This window comes from Bacillus rossius, chromosome 8 (genome assembly GCF_032445375.1).
Source record: "Bacillus rossius redtenbacheri isolate Brsri chromosome 8, Brsri_v3, whole genome shotgun sequence".
Lineage (NCBI taxonomy): Eukaryota > Metazoa > Arthropoda > Insecta > Phasmatodea > Bacillidae > Bacillus > Bacillus rossius.
Window position 1 is genome coordinate 22,862,693 of NC_086336.1, and position 17,825 is coordinate 22,880,517.

Consider the following 17,825-nt stretch of genomic DNA (forward strand, 5'->3'; position numbering starts at 1 on the left):
GATAGGCCTCCACATTGAAAAAACCATTACCCACGTGTTTAAACAAGCATTTCAGAGTGTTGCATCGGCAATAGCATATTATTATGTGTGTCACGCCTAAGAAATTGTGAGCTTATGCGGGAATAATTTTCGTAAAAATTTTAAATGTGTCATTTATTACGATTCTCGTGAAGGTGACAACTTATAGGCGCAAGAAATATTTTCATCTCCAAAGGGTATGACTGCAGTGGTAGAGAACAGTTATAGCGTTATAGGCAATAGAGATTATAGAGTTACTTTATGGTACCGAATTCGTTTTCTCCGTCTGGACAACCAATAACAGGCAAACATACAAACAGACATTAGTTTTTATTATTGAAAATAACAAAAACATTATTGTGTGTGATTGGAATGACATTGCGTTGGTAACTAGGTATTAGCCGTAGTGTAAATCCACCAATTTCGGATATCTTACCTGCGGAAATTGCTTAATATTTTCAGTATTATGAAAATAAATAATAAAACAAAAATTTTACATGCTACATACATATGTCGCTTATCTGGTCAGTATAATCTCATAATAATCGTAGGGATTTTAGATTTGTTTTAGTCCATTTTATTCACGGTTTCGGATGATAAGACTTTAATTTATATGTACACTTAAATGCCCAAATTTTCTTACTGTTTTATTGTAAAATACATGGTCCATGATAACTACTAAATACTGTTCATGGAATCAAGAAACAGATACACGTCGAGCAACGTATTGTAGTACTTATAAGACTTAAATTTAAATTAATTATTTACTAAATTAAAAAAAATTAAAACCTCAGATATTCACGTGTCTTTCCACTATATACAGATTACATTTTTTTACGCTTGATCGCAAATGCAAACTAGCGATTAACCCAAAACTAACGTATATATCAGGCGTCTAACAGTCAGCACGCAGGAAATTAGCTGCCATGCAGATGTAGCTCGTATAATATTACGAAACGTGATGTGTGAAGAAAGGGCTGTTAAGAAATGACATAGAAGTCTAAGTTTGGTGCTGGACTAGCACGCAAAAAATAATACATTATAAACTATCAGAAATTAAATTCCACAATATATGCAGAAAATATTGAAATTTATTCATGTTAGTGGCTGGTTGGAACATGAAATTGCTCAGGAAAATAAACTTTCTTGAGCTTTTGCTGAAACACATCATTATTTTCGAAAACGTTTGAACCTTATCATAGTATTCCTTGAAACCAATTGAATTATCTCAAAAAAAAACATTCTTAGTTCTCTAAACGTTCTCATTTTTTGTTATAACTCTAAAAATCTCAAGGGTCATGTTAATAACCGTGTTTCTGATGAGAGAGGCTTTCGAAAAAACTAGGTAGTTTAAGAACAGATTAGGTTAATAAAAAACTACAATGCGCTTGGCGTCACGTGGAAAAAGGGCTCTCCCTGAGTAAGTTTTCACCGTTCTTCCGATTTATTAGTTGGGTATAAAAAGTGTCGCAGTTCACACATGCTAACAAATTAAATGCAGTACACTGAGTTTTGCAAACTACCCTGAGTTCACTTTAACTCAACACCTTTCTATACGTAGTTTGTTTTGACAAAATAAAAAACAAATCAGTAACTTCATCAAGGTTACATGTCAAGTAAAGAAATGAAAATCGCCATGTAGCTAGCTTCCCGCCCTGAGGCAGGGTCTACAAGAATGAGATGAGGCTGACACTCAGTGGAGCCGGCTGCCCTACCCGAGGGACAGACCTGTCGTTCCGGCCAGCCTACATGTCAAGTACCGATCCCCAATAAATGTTTCTTTATTTAGTTGGCATCCGTGAAACTTTCGCGCCCTCATAGTCATATTTTATTACTACAGTCACTATCATAATTCTGGGGGAATTACTCGCTATAATATAAAATGTTGTGGTCAAGTAGGCCTACTTGTGTGTTAAATGCCGAGTTGTATACCTGCGTGTGCATTATACTATAGACGCACAAAATATGGGCATAATATTGTAGGTACAACCGAATGAAGTAGCGCAATGGTTAAATTTTTTCAATTTTTTTGCTTCATTTAGCGCATTCAAGACGTGTACACGTTCTCTTTGCCATTACAATCCGATAAATACACAATACAAAAATTAAACAAAGAAACATAAAATTACATACAAGCAAGAACAATAAAAACTATTAAATTAATAATGAATGGCTAGTTAATGACATTTAAGTTTAATAATTTAAACCATATGAGCTCATCTATATTGCAAAAAAAAAAATTAATTTTTTTTGTAATATTTAAAATCACAAATTCTTACACACGTTTTTTCACTTCTGCGTTGGTTAAGTGGAAATTTATAACTGCGCAGGCAGTTTGGGTTGAGTATTCTAGTCGAGTTTGCACCAGAGAATTTAATGAATTTGACATAACATTGGTCACACACATGGTTAATTGAAGTTCATGATTTGATTTTGATCGAGGCCCACGACTGCGAATTGAGCTTCAAACATGTATATCTGATATAAATATTTAGAGAAGAACTTGTCTAAGTATTTGGTGTAGGTATAGCAATTAGTGTGCTTAGTTATCATGTAATATGGATTTAGTTGTAGCCAATTCAGTTTTCCATAGTTAGATTTGAGTAATAACGTAATTATAGAATATATGAAAAACGAATGCAAATATTTTGAACCTCGCAGCCTTTTTTCAGATGGTTTATGTCATTTAGACTACGTGACAATAATCGATCAAATGTATAGTGACTGCACAAGTGTGTAGCTTTCACGCACATGACAATAAATTCATTAATAATTATATAGTGAACAGAATTACACGATTTCATTACAAACATCAGTCACAAAAGCCCTCCAGAGATATGTTTCCATACATCATAGTCTTACATCTTTTAACAGAGTTTAAGAATACAATATTCGCATCTTCTGAAGTGGCCTATCCATGATTACACGCTGTTATTATTTAGAGATGAAGAAGTTATTGAAATTAATTGCTTTTTATTGAATTCAAATACGATTTTATATGACATCGCACACTCTAACTGATTCAAATTTTCTATTCAGTTTCTAAATTTCATGTACGATGCTGTATGTACTGGCGACAATGAGAAGTTGTAAGCATAAAGTTGTTGGTTTGTATAAGTTATTAGAGGCTTGCGATGTAGTTGAAGGGCACGAAATGGAAAGGACCTGTGATAGACCCTTGAGAATCGATGGCTTCAATAGCGTTCCATGGTGATCGGCGTTTATCACGCGTGGCTATTTACTTTTACTGTGTATAGGGTTTAATAGCAAGTAATTTTCCGAAATAAAAATTTGACCAGCGTGAAATAGTTGTATAGTAATGAACCAATGCAGAATAATAAGTGAAAAGCTTATGTGTTTTGTTTTATTATATGTGTTATTTTATCAGATATCCGCTGGCAAAAGAAGTAGTAGGATTCCCATCGGCAGAAGAGCTGATGAGGCGTGCACGTAAAAGAATTGTACCACCCCAACCACAATCACTACAAGAGTTTGACGAGATGATGACGCTTGATCAGTGGAAAATTTGGGGGAAGTCTCTAAGTAGTGAACGGTTTTTTCTTAAAACCATTGTTTCCACCGATGGTGGGGTGGCCGCTTTATTTGTCTCACCACATTTCAAGGATTTGCTAGGTACAGAAAATTCTAACGTTCAGGCTGATGGCACTTTCAAGTCTGTGCCTCTTCATCCTAGAAGCGAACAACTATTTACCCTGCACGTGGTAGATACTGAAAGGCATGGAGGACTTCAAAATCAGGTATACTTTCCAGCGTAAATATGCACCTACCTAATTTTTGTATTAATTAAAAGTAATTTAATAACCTTTACATGTACTAAATTTCAATCATCAATTCTGCACTTGTGAGTTGTACTTCATAGAAAGGCAAATTACCGCAGACAGAGAAAATCTGTTAAACAGGTAAACACAAGGTATTGAAAATGTGTTTTTAAACCTGGAAATGCAGAACAAATTATTATATCTTAGTTACAAAACAGTATCAGCGGTTCTTCTTTCTATTTAATATAATGTCTCTAAACTGGTATGCATTGTAATCAAATATGTGTGTAATTTAAATTAATCTCATCTAATTTTATTAACAATTAATAAACGTAAATGACAAACTATTGTCTTTTAATTTTAAGTAAAATCTTGGTTGCATTTCATTTTCTCCTGATCAAAATAAAGATGCATTGTCCCCAGTTTGATCAAATAAATGCATTCGTCTTATTTTAAAGTGGCACACTTGGTTATGTAATTTTAATGATAATGATAATTGTATAGGAAAATATTTAGTCATTTCTGTATGTTATGCATGTTAATGTAATTTTGTCTTAGTAACAATTTTATACTAATATTCCTGTTATCTTGATAGACAGTAGTTCGATGACGCAGGAAAAAATGTTAGGACAAGAAAAACACGGGAAACTCTGGGAAATTGACTAATGTAAGAGTGTGGGAATCCTGAAATAGAGAGAAATACCAACCGAAGCACGATATTTCCATCATTAGCAGTATTCCTAAAATTAGTAAAACTTTAATATTTTACAAATATTACGAAAGGCCTAAGGTAACATGGAATCCAATATAACGGATATAAATTTTGTTTTATTTTCAGTATTTTGAGAGTAAAATATGATCTTAGTATATACGTAACAGCTGGAATAAATTAATGTCCAAGTTTTAAACATTCGTGTAGGTGAGCTGAATATCTGTGCATTTAATAAACTTTTCCATAAATACATCAGTGACGCAAACGACACAAAATTTCACATGAGACGATGCCAATTAAATTTTTGGTAAAGTCAAATAAATTCAGGCTTTATATAACCTCATTTAATCTAGGCAAAATTAATTGACAAGGAACGACAGTTGTAAATAAAAAGCAAACCGTGAGAATTGCCTTTTCGTCACATCAATCGACTTATAGATATTCGTATGATCAGACATTACATTGACATTATATGTATAACTCTATTGAATAAATATGGAACTATTTTCTGCATCATAAATGTTATTCATGAAACAATGTAAAATATTTAAAACAACCGGTTTCCTGCTAAAGAATTTATATGTAGGGAAACAACTTTTATCTTGTTTTTATAAACGAGTTATCATTAAGGGAGTATTTGTTTACTAATTTGATTTATTACTTCAGATATACCCTGCAGCTTACGCACTTATGACGAGAAGGACAACTGAAGCGTACGAAGCCGTTTTACGAGGTTTAATCGAAGAAGTGCCAACATTTAAGCCAGCAACTTTAATGAGCGACTTCGAACCCGCATTGCGCTCTGCCTTTCGACGTGTTTTTCCAAATGTATCAGTGAAAGGATGTTGGTTTCACTACGCCCAGGTAAAATACCATTCAATTATTTTAAATTTTAATAGCTGTGCTGTTTATCGTCATAAATCAATTAATGCATTGATTATGCAATCAAGGATAAAACTGGTGCAGAGCACTTAATAGCTAAAGCAAATTGGGATCGAATACTTGGTGGCATGGTTACAATACAATACACCACACTTTATGCATGCAATTCTAAGAAGTAGAATGTTAGGGCCAATGCAGTATTATTATTATTAATAATGATTTAAGTTTTCAGAGGTGTCACATTTATGTAACATAGGATCTGAAATTTAACTCCAACTCACGACTAAATATAATAATAGTTCTTGACCACTCAGCAAGTAAAAAAATATATTGGAGGTCCTATTGTTTAAAGCTGTTGTCACAGTCCTTTCATATGGCTGCTTGGAAAAAAAGGTGAGGTTCATTTTAGTTTTATTTTATGGATAAATTGTGTATAGTCTCTCATTGCAAATGCAAAGCATTTTTCTCTACAATACCTTTACTGTAAAAGTGAAGTCTTTTTAAAATTAAATAACAGGCATAAATATCCGTTATAAAAATATTAAATTGCAGCTGCTGCAGCTTCAGTAATCGTTTTAAGAAGCATAAATCTATTTACATGAAATTTAAAACTGACAGCACTTGAAATTGGTCTGCTTTCTAGCTTGGAAACTTTGAAGATACATTTAATTTTTTTTTGTCTCTGAAATTTAAGCTTTTATGTTTGTGTTGATGTGTGTAGGCTATAAGTGTGCATGTGTAATATTGTACTGAATGACTTTCTACCCTAAGAGCCAGATGGTTGGACACACATTCTGTATGTTCAAAGGCAATTTTTCGACGCGCGCAACAACTGGGAATGGCGAGAACCATCCGCTCTGAAACTGGAGAAACGGCTTTGAAGATGCTTATGGCCTTACCGTTACTACCCACAGACAAAATTATATCTGGAGTACAAACAGTGGAAGAAAATTTGCTGCAGGAAAACATGATGGTTACGTTTCAAAGACTCACACAATACATAAGAGATTTTTGGATTGGTGTGGTGACGCCAAGTGTTTTGTCTGTAAATGCCGTTGAGTCTTTTTACAGAAAGTTGCTTAAAGCTGTAGGTGGGCCCAGACCGGAATTTTGGCATTTCATCAGTAAGTAAATTTATTTTCATAGTAAATATGTTAAGAATGTTATAATATTTTCCTCGTTTGTTAATAACTATGTTTTTTCAGCCGCTCTTAGAAAACAAGACAGTTCGTTCCATACTACAAGGCGAAACGTAGAGAGGCAGGTGGCAGCCCAGAGAACGCGGCGTCGATCGTATGTGCGGCAGGACGAAAACATTCAGCAAATGCAGGGGGAGCTGTCTGAAGAATCAATTTCTATTAAAAGATTCCTCCAACGAGCATCCTGGACTGTGAGTTCGTTAGCAGAACGACTTCTACGAACATCTTTGGTGGCAGCTGTAATGGACGATGAAGTTACAGCTGAAGACGAATTCCAAGATGACACACCACCAGAACATCTTCCTGACATACTGTTTGATCGAGAGGTTACTATCACAGATGAGGTGAGTTAATTAAACATTTAAATACATATTTAGAACAAAGATAAAACTTCATTATTAGAATACATAATTCCCTTGTTTATATAGTAACAAAGCTTTACGCATTTTATAAGTGAAATGTTTTATTGGTAAACCGTATAACAAGATAAAGGAAAATCTGCGGAAAATTGTAACATCCGTATTACCAAATGTACTGAAATAATTTAAAATAGAGTCTTTTACTTTTTTAATAACACAATGGCAACTTAATTTCTTTTGTGATGAATCATGAAATAACTATAAATTTGGAAAAAAAGGGCTATATATAATATTTTGTAATGGAGTATTTCTCACCAGTTTGATTGAAACATAATTTTATTTGCGCGTTAATTTGAAGTCGGCAATTCCATGTATAAATATTTGCAATATTTAAATCAAACATTATATAACTTTAAATAACATTAGTTTATAAAAATATTAAAATAATTTAAGCAAACTTTAATGCCATGTTATTAATATCATGGCTTTACATTCATTGGTAGATTTTCAGGCATGCTAACACATTCCAATAATTCATAGTTTATTATATCTTAAGTTTATGTCGTCTCTAATGACGTTGTGGTCTGCTAGTTGTCTACTACAACTAAATTCTGAAAATTCTCACGTTCATAGTCGATTACCAAAATTCTTTGTATCACACTTCACAAAGATGTGACGTTGACCGGGGCTTTCCCCCAATGACCCTGACCGTCCTGACTCAGTTCCCCCCCCCCCCCCCCACCCCGCGTTTGTAGAGCCGCAGTGCGTGGGCATGTGAGAGTTCAAACAGTGCGCCACGACCCCGGAAGACACCCGTTTGTGCAGTGCAATATTCCCAGTTCCAATTTAGTAGGAATTAAAATGAAATATATATTTTTCTTTTCATCAAGTGTATGTGGTTTCAGCAGACTGACTTGAAGTCCCCTGTTGTAATGTGATTTGAGTGAAATGTTTTCACTTGACAAAGCCGGAACCGGAAAAACGAGCGTATTCGAACTTGACCGAAGAAGGAATTATTTCAAACTTTACTTATTAATGAATCCTATTTTATAATCAGTAACGAAAGCTTTGGAGGACGTGCTTTATATATGTACGTGTCTGTGTTTTTATCAATAACGCATGGTATGAATTCGATAATCATAACGGTTTACTTATTCGGCGCAAAGACGCCTCGGTGAGAGCCCTCTGCCAGCTTAGTCTGACGTCATCACCGGCCGAGGTATGACGCACCGGAGACTTCATACGTTGCCGTCACTGAGCCAGTAGTTATGTATTTTATTTTAATTGTTCTAATTCACTTTCTTAATACCACAGAGTCCTACCTATGGCGGTATTCATTAATTAAGAAAACGAAACCTTGATTCTTGTGAGCTTTGATATAAAGTATTATAAATATTTTAGCTTGTGGCATTCAGATACCAATTATTTTTATTTATTTCATTTCATAAATTTTAATGTGCACTTAAACAAAATATAATCATATAGAATTCCTGACAGAGTGTCATTGCGCTGTTAGGCGAGGGTATAATCAGGGTATAAACAGAACAAGAATACGCCAGAAATTAAGGAGCCCGCCTCGTCAGGGCGTATATGTGTTGGTGAGGTGAGATGATAAGCGTGACTCTCGCTGGTGTTACTAGCGCGGTGTCGAAGCGATGACCATTACACTAAATGGCGACTAAATGTAGATAAAGGTGGAAGTGGAATGCAAGGCCGTTAAGTGGTCTCAACAATATTAACGGGCGTTTCATGACAAAAAACTACTCTGGAAACACGTATTTTAGCCGTTTTCACTCTCCTAAAAATACAGTTTAAAAACGAAATACAGAAACAGAACGACTTTTCCGCCCTCACCGCATTCTTATATGCTTTCCGTAAACAAAGACCACTCGGATATATTGAGTAGTTTTCAAATCGCGTTTGTTCTACTGAAGCTCTGCACACCGTATGTGTGCCTTGTGTGCCTCGGTAGGCGGCGCCCTTGATAGCCTCAACTGAAGTTAGATGCAGTGCCTTGAGTAAATACATTTGTATTCTATGTTTCATACCCAATTTTTTTTTTTTTTAGCTAGACCAGTATGAAATTCGTATTTTGCTCAATTTCTCTTTAATTAAACACTCTATGTATACAAATAATAAAAAAAACCAGCATTAATGTTTGTTGCTTGCCTTAAATACCCATGTTTTCATGTTTTGTATGCATCATATTCAAATTTATTTTTTATAATTGGTGTTAAAAAATTCAAAACATTTATTTGGTTATTGCATTGTTACAGACCACAAGCACATCCAGCTTGGTGGAAGAGAGGACACCAAATATTGGAAGAAGATATCGGCATCGTGAACCTCCATATCAGAGACCAAGAAACACGAATGAAGAAGCTGGAAGTTCGTTTGAATCAATTTTAGAGGTATACAGTCAAACAGTACTAACGAAATCATAATAGTGATTTCTAATAGTATAATATTAAATTGTTTCTGTATATTTTAATGCTTTGTATTCAATACTGGTAGATGTTTCTATTGTCCTCTGTGGATGATTTGATAGTGGACTACGAGTAGCATGATATGTCACAATTAAATTGGCTGGTCATAGCAGATAATTAAAATAAAAATCTGTTAATAAAAGGGTGAACTCACGAGCACGTAATTTTGCTAAGTTGGGTTTCAGGAGCGGATAATTATTTTAAGGATGAAAAATGTAAAATTAATAATGAATGTCATCCTTATTTTTAATGTTACATCAAAGTGAAACCACTGAATTCTACCGATGCGATGTGTAAAATTGTTTGTTAGCATGCGAATCATAGGACTGAAATATTTTTATAGCGTATAAGAAACAATTACAAATAAAATATTAAATGACTTTACTAACCTCCAACACAGAATGAGTTATAATTCGACTGATAAATTTTAGCTGTTAGTACAAAACTCATCCCTGCGTTGTAGTAAAATCATTTATTTTAAATATTTGAGCGTAACAACATTCTTATGTAGCCTACATAATTCTAACACAACCTATAACAAGGCGTTATGTTTATTTTTAAAAACAAATTCAAGATTATATCAAAATCTTTATTGAAATTTTTCTCTCTTAAAATTTTATTAACACGTACAGAAAACTACGTGTGATTAAATAACATGTGAAAAAAATTATGCCTACATACCGCAAATAACATTTCAATTATTTAGATCGTTACTCTTGAACAAAGTCTAATAACTGTTTTATGAAGTTTAGCTGTAACTAACTTCTGATTAAGCCACACAAATGACACGTCATCACAGTTGGAAAGTAAAGGCCTATTTCTGGTCTCAAATCAGCTTACAGAGCGAGGTGGCACAAATGTAACATATTGGATTAAAATTCTAAAGATCTCGGGATAAATTCCTGTTATGTCCATCCGATTTTGGTATCCCATGGTTTCAATAGATTAGATACTTGAGGCAGAATATGCAAAGTAATCTCATAATAGAATATGGCCAATTTTCTCCCCAGTTTCCATGGCCTGTATATTGTTTGTCCTAATAACATTGCCGAACGAGAAGTAAGAACATAATTAAAATTATTTTAGGATCATTATTTTGCATAAAACCAGGGTCAATTAACTATAAAATATCAGATTTGTGGGAAAGTAGCTTTAATAAATTAATCTCAGCTGTCGATAGGGACGCTTTAGTTCATAGAGTTCTAACTGCAATATTTCGACAGCTTGACAGAAGAAGCTGTTGAATGTTCGATTTTAAAATAATTACTAAGTTGACATTTTCTGTATGAGAAAATTGTAGGAAATTCCTTATTTGCATATTAGAAAGTGAATAAAGTAATTCCGTATATGACATATATAGAAAATCAAAGATGTTTTATTGGGAAATCACAATAAAACCATTTTTGGTGAAATATAACTTTATTCCGTGCATCTTAAATTTCAAGAAATTAACTTGTTGGGTAGTACCTATTTTTGAGAGAATGCTATAAATTTAAAAACTATTGTTTTATTAATCCATTTTCAAGATCTGTTTAGATTACATTCACACAGGAAAGGAAATATTTAATGCAATAAACAGTTTAGAAACTCTTTCAAGCAATTTTCGTGTGCAATAAACAAATAAAAAGGTAATTAAATATTTTTCCCAAAAAGGTAAATTATTTTTGCATGTTAAAGAATGAATCACTGGTTGGTTACTTCAGCAAAGGAAGTGTGCAATTTGAAGAATTAAGAACACATTTTACACTCAGTAATACAATATACATCGGGAACATTACAACTATTCAGCTTTGAAATTGCTAAAAAATATAGTGTAACCCTTCATTACTATCCATCTTTAATTACCCTTTTAATTTTTTTTCGCCATTTGAATTTACTTTTGAATTGGCAGTATTTTGATTCATATTTGATTTTTTTACTGTATTGTTATTATTGGTATAACACTGTATAGGGTAATCTTATTTTGATTGAAAGCACGGTTTACAATTTTTAATTTATAACCCTGGAAAAAATTAAACAAAAGTAATTGCACATAACTAAAAAAAATCATTTTTTTAAAATGTTACCACACAGTAATTAAAACATGAACGTGCTAATAAATGTACTATTCTGCAATCACCTTAGAAATAAATGTAATTGTATTCGCTGGCTGGGACGATATTTCATTATTTTTAAATTATGTCCTTTCTTTGGAAATTAATAACTATTAACTGATCTCTATGATGTTATTCAAACAGTATTAATTTATTTGTTGCTATATCATTGGGTTTTATGCAATAAAAAGTTGGAGGATTTGAAGCAAATTAATCCAATTTAACAGATTATGACGGGAAATTCATGATGGTACTATCTATTTCAACTCAATTACCTGTGTTTGCTTGTTGCTTAATGCTCGTCGTATTAAAATATGCCATGGGTGATATAAAATCAAAGGGAGTTGAATGATTGAAAATAGAACTTACGCATAGAGTCGTACTAGATTAATTTTTTTTAATAATTGGTCTTATATTTTTTAACAAACCCAAATAATAAAATAAATGCATTGCTGCATATTTACCAAAAACCAACTTTATAATCTCGTAGGTAATTTTATTTTGTGAACTTTATAAATCCATGGTTGACATACTTAAAACTATTAATTGATAAATTGCTTGCTGCTTATTAAAAATTGTTGCTATAATGAAGTACAAAGAAAACTACAGCTGGAACGAGCAAGCATTATTTATGTATTTTATCCACAACTTAACGCTAAACTGACTGTCACTCATTGCGAAATCAGCCATAATTATTTTATTTTTTGCATTAGGTGACATGATTTATTTATTGAAGCTTAATTTTAAACCAATCACTACTTTAGATTAAAAACTTGTTTTTTCGGGATTAAATACTGAATTGTGGGGAGCTTTGAGCTATTAGGCTCTATTTGTAAATTAACCGTGTCTTATTGGTTACTCAGACTCTAGTGAATAAAGGACAACTAGATTACTTCTTTACAAATTGCCATTAATGTTTTGGAATACAAGATCTTGTAATTTATAAAATATGCAATGATCATGCGTACGCCACAATGGCTTTACAAGAAGCGTCATCCATTTCAATAAAAAAAAAGTGTTAACACCAAATACTTCTTATTTAATAGGCCATAGCATTAACGGATACAAAATTTTAAATCTACCTTGATTTATTCCGATTGAAATTATTGTAATTTTTTGTATTGTAAAAAATATTTCATAGTATCTTTCAATATACATGTCTGTCGTATCTTGACGTTTATTTAACTGCTTTCACTCAACGTGTAAGCACAGGGGGGAGTTTATATGGATTTTAATAGGGTATATCTTGTGAGAAAAGTGCGGTCACTATCATTTAATGTTTAAAATGTATTGCTTTGTTCTCAATGAAGGTGTCTCTTCAAGAAAATGGAATGGATCAAGAAGTTTCAGAACGAGTTGAACAACCTTTATCTGAAGTAACTACAAGTTAGTACATTTGTATTTTCTATACAATGATATCAATTCAGTCACGTATGATTTTATGTAAGTAAACTGCAGTGTTAATTACTGCTAAATTCTTAAACTATGACAAAATGCATGAGTGTGAATCATGTTAGTAGGCTATAAGTCAGTGAGGTCCTCATCGAGTATTATAACGCACCCTATGATGAACTGCACCAACAATAATGATATCTTTTATACGGTTAATAAAAATTAAGCTTCCTAAAGGGATTAGATGGAACAATTATTTGGCCAGCGAGATAATTCGCAACGTCCGTGGATACCAACGATATATTGGTCGAGTATAAAACTTGCTTACTACCTAAAACATGTTCAGACATAATAAATTTATTTTTACAAGTGTTTGCATGGAGCTAAGGGGATGGCATTTTTCGCGAATAGATCTGAACACCTGTTAGACTGCAAGAAGGTATACCCGCGCAAGCTGTTTCTTCCTTGTGATTTGCGGTCGTCTGCAAGAGAAGACGTTGCTTTATTTGACCAGGCCACTCAAGACGCGTTTGCTTCCGTCACTGAATTACTGTCATTGATTGTATTGTAACAATCGACAAAATAAACTCATCCAATCACGACACACAGGCAATGCTATAGTGTTTTAACTTTCAACTAGTCTCTGAATTTTTCGCGAAATATGCATGCCCCTAAGCTTGGCTTATTGTGTACCTAAGTAAAACATGTGTAATTATTTACCCTTAAGATTGTGATGTTACAGATTTATGATAACAACTCTGTATGAAGTTAGGTTAACACAATTCAATCTTCTAAATCAGATATGTTGCCACACGTTTCTATTTACGTGTGCAGAGAATTTGATGTAGAGTATAACTTATCAAAGCTATTATAATTTATTTAAATTTTTGAGCAGAATTTATGGGATACAGAAGTTGTTTAGTTTAAAAAAAAATTTAAATACCTAAACCAGTTTATAATACACGTATCTGCTTGTTATGGTCATTAAAAGAAATTACTCACTCTGAGTAAGATGAACAGCAAGTTGCACGAAGGCACCTTTTAAGATCTCAAATGACCCATTGACGCACCAACATCCAAATATTGGCAAATAAACAATTTCATAAGATTGAACTCAACTAGTAGAATAAAACATTAGTACAAAATAAATTTACTGCCCGCTCGGTTGATATTTCTTTGCGAGTATTTAATATTACTTAGACAATTAATTATTTTCTTTATTTTCCAGTATATTTAAAATTTTGAGGTGATGTTTGAAGAAAGATTACATGAATTCATGACGATAGTGTGACTTTCGAAAAAAATTTTTCCAAATAAATTCGTTATATAGTCTCCATACCCAATACCATGCCAGGAATATATACATAAAATAAAGAGGTGATAAATCTCTGTCCATTTCGTTAATGGGTAAAATCGGACCAGTGAGGAAGAAAGCAACAATAACTTCTAAACTTTTAAGAAATTGGATTTCATTTTAAGTAATTATTCCTTCTTAATATAATACCAAAAAATTTAGTTTCTAAAGTTTTTTTTATAACACCAAACATTAGCTCTATAGGTGAAAAAATAGGGGTTGATGGACTGGAGAATTTATAACTTTTTAGGTCCATTTTCACATCTGTTAAGTTTTATTAACTTTCGTAAATTCATCTAAAAATAATATGAAACAGGTTTTATACAACCACCCCTTACTATAACGAGAGACTTAACTAAGATCGTAAAAACCAAACATGCATGGCTCTTATAAGAAACAATATTGAGGCCATAAAAAATGTTTTAGATATTGTTAAATATTACCATTATCTTTTTTCTGAGATATTTTTGATAGCAGCAACCTTAAGTGCAACATGATAATAAATTGTTTTAATACATAATTATGGAAGTAAATGCGTATTTTATTTTCACAGGAGTTTTCGCTAGCGGCGCAGCACAAAGTTTTCAGAATGCTCCAGATTTCCCTAGAATATTCTTCAAGATTCTATAAAGATCCGTGTAACGAAGTATGACATTTAAAATCTACCTGAGCGTGCAGCTGAGCCAGAAATAATTTTTAACCAGCAGGGCTAATATTTGCATGTATTGTTAAATAGGCGTATATACATTTCATAACTAGAGACCCGGAAAATTCGCGGGTTCAATGACCTCCAGGATAGAATCCAATGTCCTCTACACACTCGGGCAAATGCCAACTGTTCGTTGGCTGCTGACTTGTGAGTCGTCTCGACTGGGTGGCCTGTTAATCGACACTTCTATGAGTGAGGGTCTCTAATTGACCCTCAGTCCTCCAGATTAACAGTGAACCAATGACAGAAGCAGCACTAAGGTATATCTATTGGAATTTTAGCATAACACGAAATGAACCCGCGCATTTTCCGGGTCTCTATTCATAACATAATATTTCAATGTTGAAAATTTCTATATGTTTATGAATGTACGTGTAAAGAGTTTATAGTACATACAATTTTCTAAGACTAACATTTAAATATAATTTTATACTCGAACGAGTTTCAAAAACTCATAATAGTAGTCGATAATCATGAATATTAGTTATCAGCACCCACTATGCAAATCATGCATCTTCATTTTAATATAAGACACCGTATTTCGAAATAATTAGCTATAGGGAAGTACAATATTAAATTAAAATAATACTCATTTAATTTATTGCTATTGAGAAAAAAGTTGTGTTAATGAAGCGAAATGAATTGGAATGAATAATATAATTGTGTCACTACTCTAATATTTAGCCTAGGCTATATATATGCATATAAACTTTCTCCGCCTAATAAAACAGTGTTTTCTGGGAGTTAATGTTAATATCCCAGTAATAAAAACGCCTTAAAAGAGGTTTGGCCAACAGCCATATTGAGCAAATTTAAATTGTCTCTTTTCAAAAGCTAAAAAATACCTTCAAACGTCAATATGTATACTATAACAATTTAATTTGTTTTAGAATGTATTTTCATGAAATAGAACATGCAAAGTAACAACACACTGACACTAATGCATCAATATTTTTCCAGGGTTGTGCATGATTTGCAACATCGGCGAGCCAACTAACATCATTGTCCCTTGTCACCATCAAGGCTTGTGTGACGAGTGTGTGGCTGAGCTTAGGAGGAGAATGACTTTACCACCTGAAGAAGACGAACTGGGGGCATTGAATATAGAATATTCACTGTGCCCCTACTGCCGTACTCAAATACACGACTTTTTACGAATCCACATTGTGTGAAACTGTAAATAACGTAATTTTTTTTTTTTCGTTTAGATTTAACCACCATTCTGTACATCACTTACCCAAACATAGTATATTTCTTGTAAAGTTCTTAACTGCCGTAAGTGTGTCTTAGGCCAGTTTTTTGATTGATACAACGGTAAATAATTAATTTCAATGGTGTTAAATTATGAGATTATTAAACATTATACAACTTACAAGTTTTAGAATCATTAGAAACTTAGGTATTTGTTTATATGAGTTTCAGAAAACGGCACCTTAAGATAATATAAGCTTCTTCTTAAAATTTGATTTATTTATTGACTTCTACATTTTGCCGACGAAGAAACCAAACCCAGAAATTAACAACAAATAAAAAGCCCATGGAAAAATCCCATCATTTGACAAGATTTATTTCGGAATTCAAAGTTACGTTACTCCAAATACGTTCAAATATGTTTCAATTTACCAACGTCACTTGACACGGTACTGTTCTTTTTATCCCTAGCTGAACGCAGTGAATGAATGCAAACCCGAATTCTGGCATAACATAACGATCTCGACTAATCGAAATTAGTCACTGGTGCGCTGAAAAGAAGCCAGTAGTTGAAGTAAGCATACATCAAAGATATAGTATGAATGGATTATCAATAAACAATTCTGATAGAAAAATCTTGGGTTTGTAATTATGTTTACTAGCCTTTTATTTTGTTAGGCGAATGTTGTTATATTGGAAAATTTTACATTTAAAAAAACCACTACCCAAAGATTTATGACTAATCGAGGTAACTGTTGCAAAAACAGCGTCTGTGGTAGGAATGTCACACACACACACATATATAATATTATTTCTCAGGTAATAATGTGCGAAGCTTGATCCATTATACCCCTATAATCAGCGAGACGCTGAGACACCTTGACCAGCATCCACAATAATATATTATAAGTTTAAAATGTGAAGAACGACTTCGTTAAAAAACATCCTTTAGTCTTTTAGGTTAAAAGTGATACATGCAGTATATTTTTGTAATAAAATACTTTTTTATCATTTTGCAACATAAAAAGGTTAAACGAGAAAGGAATCCAACACAAAAATTTATTTTTTTATTAAAAAAAAATTTTTTCCGTTTCTTTTCACATGCAGTTTATTAACACTTTTTTAGTTAATTTAATATAAATGGCTGAATGGGCTGCAAACGAGTCGAATTTAAAGTTAAAAAATTTTCAGGGTTGTTCGCGGGCTCGTTACATTCCCGGGCTTCTGTTAGCACAGTTTTATGATTCTAAGTGTCTATCCCGTCTCGGTCAGGAGAGTTGTCACTCGATGGGGTGTATACGCTACTATTATTGCAAACTAACAATTTCCCCCCCCCCCCCCTTGTTTTTTTTAACCAAAATACGTGTCATTCACATTCATAGCTGATTATTTTACTTGAAGAAAACTGTAATTTCACTTTCAATATCCAGCAAATTTTATTCATGTAACGTTTACTTAATGATAAACGTGCAAACCAAAAATTGTTACATAATCGAAATGGTGACAATTTAATCATTCAATTCAAGTTCGTCAAATATAGTCTGTCCTGTAATGTGGATTCTATTAATCGGGAGACCTCGGCAAATAGTTTTGTTCAAATACAAACATCTATGATGAAATTTGTCGTACAAGTGTGTATGAATGTATCAGT

General features: G+C 32.9%; 1 protein-coding gene and 1 long non-coding RNA gene across 2 annotated transcripts; both read left to right on the forward strand.

The window, feature by feature from the left end:
• The first annotated feature begins 3,577 nt into the window (after positions 1 to 3,577).
• Positions 3,578 to 6,327, forward strand: LOC134535285 (uncharacterized). The gene is made up of 3 exons (XR_010075600.1): positions 3,578 to 3,776; positions 5,176 to 5,373; positions 6,200 to 6,327. It is a non-coding gene; the product is annotated as an uncharacterized LOC134535285 (long non-coding RNA).
• Positions 6,328 to 6,440: 113 nt separating this feature from the next.
• On the forward strand, positions 6,441 to 16,162 carry LOC134535581 (uncharacterized). The gene is made up of 5 exons (XM_063374790.1): positions 6,441 to 6,515; positions 6,597 to 6,934; positions 9,226 to 9,360; positions 12,839 to 12,914; positions 15,944 to 16,162. The coding sequence occupies exons 2-5, from the start codon at positions 6,716 to 6,718 to the stop codon at positions 16,153 to 16,155; spliced, it is 642 nt and encodes a 213-aa protein (XP_063230860.1). The 5' UTR covers positions 6,441 to 6,515; positions 6,597 to 6,715; the 3' UTR covers positions 16,156 to 16,162.
• The last annotated feature ends 1,663 nt before the right edge of the window (positions 16,163 to 17,825 follow it).

Excerpts from the sequence above, each read along its gene's own strand:
- LOC134535581 (XM_063374790.1), top strand. The coding sequence starts at position 6,716 with ATGCAGGGGGAGCTGTCTGAAGAATCAATTTCTATTAAAAGATTCCTC. Across the intron at positions 6,935-9,225 it reads AGGTTACTATCACAGATGAG|ACCACAAGCACATCCAGCTT; the intron begins GTGAGTTAATTA and ends GCATTGTTACAG. Across the intron at positions 9,361-12,838 it reads CGTTTGAATCAATTTTAGAG|GTGTCTCTTCAAGAAAATGG; the intron begins GTATACAGTCAA and ends TTCTCAATGAAG.